Source organism: Anarrhichthys ocellatus, unplaced genomic scaffold (genome assembly GCF_004355925.1).
Source record: "Anarrhichthys ocellatus isolate YVR2014 unplaced genomic scaffold, GSC_Weel_1.0 scaffold1, whole genome shotgun sequence".
Lineage (NCBI taxonomy): Eukaryota > Metazoa > Chordata > Actinopteri > Perciformes > Anarhichadidae > Anarrhichthys > Anarrhichthys ocellatus.
Genome location: NW_022280031.1, coordinates 16,173,097 through 16,179,944, shown reverse-complemented (window position 1 = coordinate 16,179,944; position 6,848 = coordinate 16,173,097). Strand labels below are relative to the sequence as shown.

Genomic DNA, 6,848 nt, shown 5'->3' with positions numbered 1-6,848 from the left:
TCACTGTAAAGTAAACAAATACAGTTTCAAGGTATATATATATATATATATATATATATATATATATATATATATATATATATGCACAACAATTACAGACGTGCAAAATTGTTCAAACATTTACATAAATCTAGTGATGAACTAACATAAAATATACAAATACACTAATTGTAAAGTGAATTAACTGTAATGTAAACAGGAATGAAGTAAACATATATGCATAATGAGAAGTCTCGCGAGATCACGTCTGTCATCGCGGTGTTTGCGCCGACATTTCATGCAGCAGCAACACCAGCAGGAGCCACCACCGCAGAGAGAGAGAAGAAGAAAAAGAGCACCGTTCATGAGTTAAACCTCAATTGTGTTTGTTGAAAAAATTCTCGGTAAGAATCCAGCAGCGGCCGCCCGCTCAGTGACACACTCACACCGCGAGGAGAGCACGAGCTCAAAGCGTGCATCCTGCTCGCGTGCATCATGCTCCAACACTAAGCACACAAAGCGAGGTTCAAAACCAGCTAACAGCTAGGTGGCTAACGAAGCGTTAGCTTAGCGAAGCTAAACTAGCTACATTTTTTAATGGTGTCTTGTCCATAACTGCTACGACTAGTTGACTAACCGACACATTAATACTGTTTTTATGTATTTTCACTACGGGTCACCTCATGTTGTAGTTTGTAGGAAAAGATGTGTGAATTTGAACAATTATTTCGCTGCGTTTTTGTTGTATTTAAGAAGGGATTTACGCTGCAGTTCACAGGCCACGCCCCCTGGGTGATAACGTTCAACGTACGTAAAGTTCGTAAACTGTTGATATGAGCAGATTTGAGTGACGGCTGTCATGGAAACAGCATGGTTTCAGAGATTGTGTTGCATTTTTTGCTACACTGCCAGCTCACCAGAACCATTACAAAATGAGGTAAATTGTTGGAAAATAATTAAACAATGTGATGGATTTTTTACGTATTATGCAGTTGAATTACGTTTTATTTCGGTGTATTAATTTTTTGATAAATTGTCAATTACCTATATGGATATATAACAACATATGTGCTCTTTTCATGCCTTTTGAGTAAGGTCCTGGTTAAAACTACAAGCTGTTGGATTGGTATAAATCATATTACGAGTATTTTCATACCCAAATAATACCGGTAAAGGCCTCAAAAGTCCTGTATCAGTCGGGGTAATTGTTTTCTCACAATGTGCTGCATGTTGAGGGTTTTTTTTGTTGCACATTCAGACGTATTCCAGTTTCTTCTTGTGTCAGTTGTTTCTCTTCTTGTCCCTGTGCAGGTCAGTGGAATTCTGTGCAAGCAGAACCAGAGATTTTATCAGTCACTTCTGAAACAGATGGATGGATGTGGTCTGAAGTTCACATGCTGTAGTTGAAGGTGTATTAATAAGATGCAGCACAAGGCTGTGTGTGCTCCAGGTTTTTATCAAGACAGATCCTTTCTCATTGCTCTGTCTGTTGGGATTTGAGCTCCGAGTTGGCTGACGTGTGGAGATTCCCTCATCCTTGTTCTTTGTTTTTGAGTTATTAAGTCTGTGGATGTCGTTGCACTCTTCTCGTCCTATCCTATTCTTTTTGCTGTGTTTTGAGGTTGACGACAACATGTGGACAGTGATGTCTTCCAGCTTTAATCAAGGCAGTGTTTTGCTCTTTAATCCTGAATTTGCTGTATTGAACATACTGGTTTTCTGGCTGTTTTGAAGGCGGTTATTTTCTGTACCCTGTCAGCTCTATCTTGTTTCTGTTGAATGCAAACTTCAGCCTCAGTTGAACCTTTTCACCTCTCTCTGGGTACTCTGGTTGCTTCTGACATTATTAGCTGTTGCTGTTTCCTCTTCCTGCTGTGTTTGATCCTCTTTCTGCTGTTGATGTTTCTCACAGACTGTCTGCAGGTTGACACCCAGAAGTAATAACATCACAAGTGAATGTCCAGGTTGGAAATTCATAAAAAAGTCAATCTTGAAGAAGCATTATGAGGCAATCAAATGTCAGTGTTGGTGTGAATTATCTGTGCTGAGGTTGAGCAATAACCTCATTCATGTTGCTGCAGGTAGCAGCCTCACACCTTAAGACTGCCTGACATGTCACAGTTTAGTCAGATCTCCGTTCATGACCATGATGTCTGACAGTCCTGGATCAGGGTCAGTTGGTGAACAGAACCTGAAGATGTGTCTGAAGATCCAGAGGATTGTGGTTGCAGCGAGCGTTGCTCCATTTGCTATTTCTCAGTTGCTCTGCGCCTTACTTCTGTTTGCTTTCCCTTCTGATCAGCTGCTGTCTGTGGTGCTGTGCTGTCAATCAGTTGCTGATGTTGCTCTGGATTACATAATGCTAATGTCGCTCTGGTTGATATAATGCTAATGTTGCTCTGGTTTAAAATGTATCTGACATTGCCTTTTTGTTAAAAATGTTGGTGACATTGCTCTGGTTGGCAAGTTACCGCTGTTGCTCATGATGTTTTTTTGTCAATGTATAACAGATTTGCAGGTTGACATGTTGCTTGTGTGAAGTTGCTGAAGTTGTGCGGCTGATTTGGTGCTGTTTGAGGATTCAGGAAGCAGAAGCATCAGTCCTGCTCACCTGTTTGTTGCTGGTTGCCTGGGTTGTTACTTGGTGTTGGACATGCTAGAACATGCTGGCTGGTTGCAGTTCAGTATGTCCAGTCTTTAGTTCACTGTTTGTTCTGATGGTTGTTGGAGTGTAGTTTGATGTTTGGCGTACACTGCCAGGCTTTAGCCATGATGGGTTTTAGTTAGGCAGGTGTGTCTTCGGCAGGAAAGCGGCTGCACTGATTTCTGATTAGTTTATTTTCTGCTGCTAGTTTTAAGCCTTTTGTGGCTGTTGAGATTCTTGGGTGTGGTAGTTTTTATTGGTGTTGTGTTGAGGGTAAAGACAACCTTTTCGGAGTAAGGCTGAAATCATACACACCACACAAAGCTCTGTAAATATTCGATTATCTTTTAAAACTGAATGAGTCAGTTATTCTGCCTGCCAACTGCTGAAAACACCAAAACTCCGCCTACTTCCAGTGTATTCTGTGAAAAGTTAAATTCCATCAAACTGTTCTGAACAGGAATGTGTTTTTTTTTTATTTTATTTTTTTTATTTTTTTTTTATCTGACCTTTTCACCAGGTTTCAGCATCCTGCAGAAATCCTGTCTGTTGAACAGTGAAACTATACACACAGCCTAGTTGCATTGGTGAGTTGCAAGTTGCATGAAATTTATGAAGGTTAACTATTTCAGACTACAAGCAATGTATTTGTACTGCATGGTAGACAACAGTCAGGGTTACTTAAAGGAGCCAAAGAGACAAACTAAATAAGTTGCATCATTTTTGTGGCATTGAGCTGAAACACAAAGGGGACGGTACATGTATTCGCCCCAAACCTTTCTGTTTGGTACGCGACATCCTTTCAGTACGCCATGTGACCCAAACTGCTGTTTATGTCTGCTATTTGCACACATGGAAATTCTGGAGCACGAGTCTTTGCCAAAAATGTTTTGGCAGCACATTCACTATTTGCCCTCCTTAAACTGTAGCCGTTTGTAGTACGGTAAGCCGGGTTAATAAAGCTCGATTTGCAATGATTTGTGTCAAACTGTATGGCGACATTGTTGAACTGAAGTCTGGTATATCTGTACACTTCAAACATTAAATTACAACGGCATTGTCTGAATGTATCACTTAGCAGAACGAACCAAAAGACAGACTGGATGGCAAGTCCGTCCCCCACAGCGTTCAGGGAGTTATTGATGCTATTTATTTTTATTGACAAATGTCAGTATTTTAGATAAAAAATGTAACTTTCCCGCACGCCCCTGTATTAACTGGGTGGTCTAGCAGCAATCTAACAGCACCATAACATATATTTATACAACCACAATAACAAACACATTTTCCCCATTTTTTTTTTCGGGAGATAATGTCGTAAATCATGACGACAGACATCCAAGCTTCATTCGAAAACATCAATCAGAGTTTTGAACGTTAAACATAAAGACATTCACTACAGCACTAGTATTTGCAATTTCATACGGTATCTGTGGTATGCTAGCAATAGGTTTTGCATAATTGAATATTCTGTTAACGTGGACATGTGAGGACCACTAGTTGTGGCCAGCCAATACTGTGTGGAAAAATAATCTCACCATATAGCCCAAGCCTAATGTATGTACATATGTATTCATTATTTCTATGCATTTCTTTCACAAAACTTGAACAGATTAATGAACAGTGGAGCTATGTTATTGCTTAAGATTGTTTCTGTTATGGTTTAACAAAAAGTCTTGCCTGCATCATAATCTCTTAAGATCTGTAACAAGTTAATCAAACTTACTAAAGGCTTCAGATGGATGGAGACAGTTACAGTTAAGCTCTCTTGCTAGTTTCCTGCACATTTGTTCACCCCCAAACCCCTTTTAAATACCAATGGTTTCCAAATGTCCGGACCCAAAAATATAAACATGGTGTCGGGGTTATTCTGAAGAAACTGAAATAGCAGTGTTAGAATTAGCAGTGTTGGCTAAGCTTTATGTGACCTACGAAGTCAGATCTGAGTTCCCTGGGGAAACATCTGGAAACCACTGGTCTCTCTTTTCTTTTGCTCTTCATCTGACGGTAGTGTTGCTTTTTTTCCCAGGTTGTAGGGCTGTTGTTTAGCAGTCAGTATGGCGGTAGTCATCAGGCTGCAGGGTCTGCCCATAGTGGCCGGCACCATGGACATCAGACACTTCTTCTCTGGCCTAACCATCCCTGACGGGGGAGTGCACATCGTTGGGGGTGAGCACGGCGAAGCCTTCATTGTCTTTGCCACCGACGAAGACGCTCGGCTGGGGATGATGCGCACAGGCGGATCCATCAAGACCTCCAAGGTGTCGCTGTTGCTCAGCAGCAAGACGGAGATGCAGAACATGATCGAACTCAGCCGCCGCAGGTTTGAGGCTGGGGCGGGTGCTGTGGAGACGGTCACACCTGCATCAGGCAATGTTAATCGACAAGCTGGCTCTGCCCCCATACCAACGGTGCAGCAAGGGGGAGGGGGAGGGAGAAGCAGCAGCCATGGAAATCAAGGTTTCATGAATGCCCCAGTCTCAGTGACGTCAGCGAGCTCATCGCACGAGCCACCAAGCAACAAGGGAGCGGTCAATGTGGTGCCCAGCTTCCCCAACAGTTACAGCTCCGGCCCCTCAATCACCGCATCTCTCGCATCGCTCAATGCATGCCCCCCACCCATCCCTCCACTTCCCAGCATGCCTTCCATGCCCCCCATGCCCACGATGCCCACCATTCCAGTTCCTCCTCCAGTGTCCTCCCTTCCCCCTTTACCTACTGTCTCGTCCATGTCCCAAGGACATCCAGTGCCTCCTATGTCCCACCTTTCCCACATGTCCTCAATGCCTCCCTTCAACCCCTCCCTACCTCCCCCAGGAGGAATGGGTTCAGGCCTCCCTCTTGGAACCCCCAACCCCATGCTGTTCAACCCTCTCTCCCCTCTTGCTTCTCTGGGCCTCCAGGCTCATATGAAAGCTGCTGCTGCTGCAGCAGCGGCCGGAGCTGGAGTTTCCCATCCCGATGAGTTGTTTGTCCTCCTGCAGAACCTCCCGTTCTCCTGCTCAGAGATGGAGGTCAGGGAGTTTTTTCGGGGTCTGGGGGTGGAAGGGGCTCGTCTGCTGCGAGACGGGCAGGGTCGGCCAACTGGCAGGGCTATGGTCAAGTTCTTCTCGCCCCAGGACAGCTTCGAAGCTGTGAAGAGGGGAGGTGGCATGATGGGCCAACGGTTCATTGAGATCACTCCAGGCTCTGAGCGGCAATGGGCCAGCCTCCATGACGGCATGATAAGTCATGCACCTCACAATATCAGCAAATCAAATAACAGCAACGAGTCACAGGAACAGCATCATCGCCGGGGTAATGTCATGCAAGGAGGCAGGGAACAGCGGGGAAGGTCACGATCTCCGCACCGGCAGGAATTCTGTGTCTACCTGAAGGGCCTGCCCTATGAGGCCGACAAGAAACAGATAAAAGAGTTCTTTAATAATTTGTCCGTCATGGAGGAAAGCGTCTTCATTGCTTATGGGCCCAACGGGCGAGCCACAGGAGAGGGCTTCCTTGAGTTCAGAGCAGAACAGGACTACAAGACTGCTCTGGGAGCTCACATGCAGTATATGGGCACCCGCTTCATTCAGGTCCACCCAATCAGCCGTAAGGGAATGCTTGAAAAAATAGACACCATTCGCAAGCGTGAAACAACACAGGGTGATGGCAAGAACCAGGATGGCTTGAAAGTTCCCAGGAACTGTGCCCACATCACCAACATCCCTTACAATGTCTCCAAGAAGGATGTCCGTGTCTTTCTGGAGGGTGTGGGGCTTTACGAGGACACCCTTAAGGTTCTGACAGATACCCATGGTAATGGTTTAGGACAATCTGTCTTTCAACTGCGGACCGAGGAAGACGCCCGGAAGGCTGAAAGACTGCACCGCCAAAAACTCAATGGCCGCGATGCCTTTGTCCACCTGGTGACCTTTGATCAAATGAAGGAAATTGAGAGGAATCCACCTCCTCAGAACAAGAGGGGCCAACGCAACCAGAACCAGCAGAATCCAAATCAGAACCAGCATCAGCAAGCCCAGCCCAGTCCCCAGCAACCCCAGATCAACCCATTTGCGGGGATTAGTGGGGAGGAATTTAACTTTCTCCGAAACACCATGGGGAACCTCAATAATGCCCCCTTTGTGAGTCCATTCTCAGCCCCAGGGAATGGGCTAGCAGGCCCTCCTCCTCTCCCTCCTCTGGCAGCAGGCCTGGGGGAGGTGAATCTGGGCTTGGCCCCCCC

At 45.2% G+C, this 6,848-nt stretch overlaps 1 protein-coding gene across 1 annotated transcript; it reads left to right on the top strand.

The window, feature by feature from the left end:
* Positions 1-271: 271 nt before the first annotated feature.
* Positions 272-6,843, top strand: rbm12 (RNA binding motif protein 12; the record flags this gene model as incomplete). Its single annotated transcript, XM_031855320.1, has 2 exons — positions 272-383; positions 3,144-6,843. A coding segment is annotated over exon 2 (2,163 nt), but the record flags the coding sequence as incomplete, so codon positions are not given.
* Between the last annotated feature and the right edge of the window lie 5 nt (positions 6,844-6,848).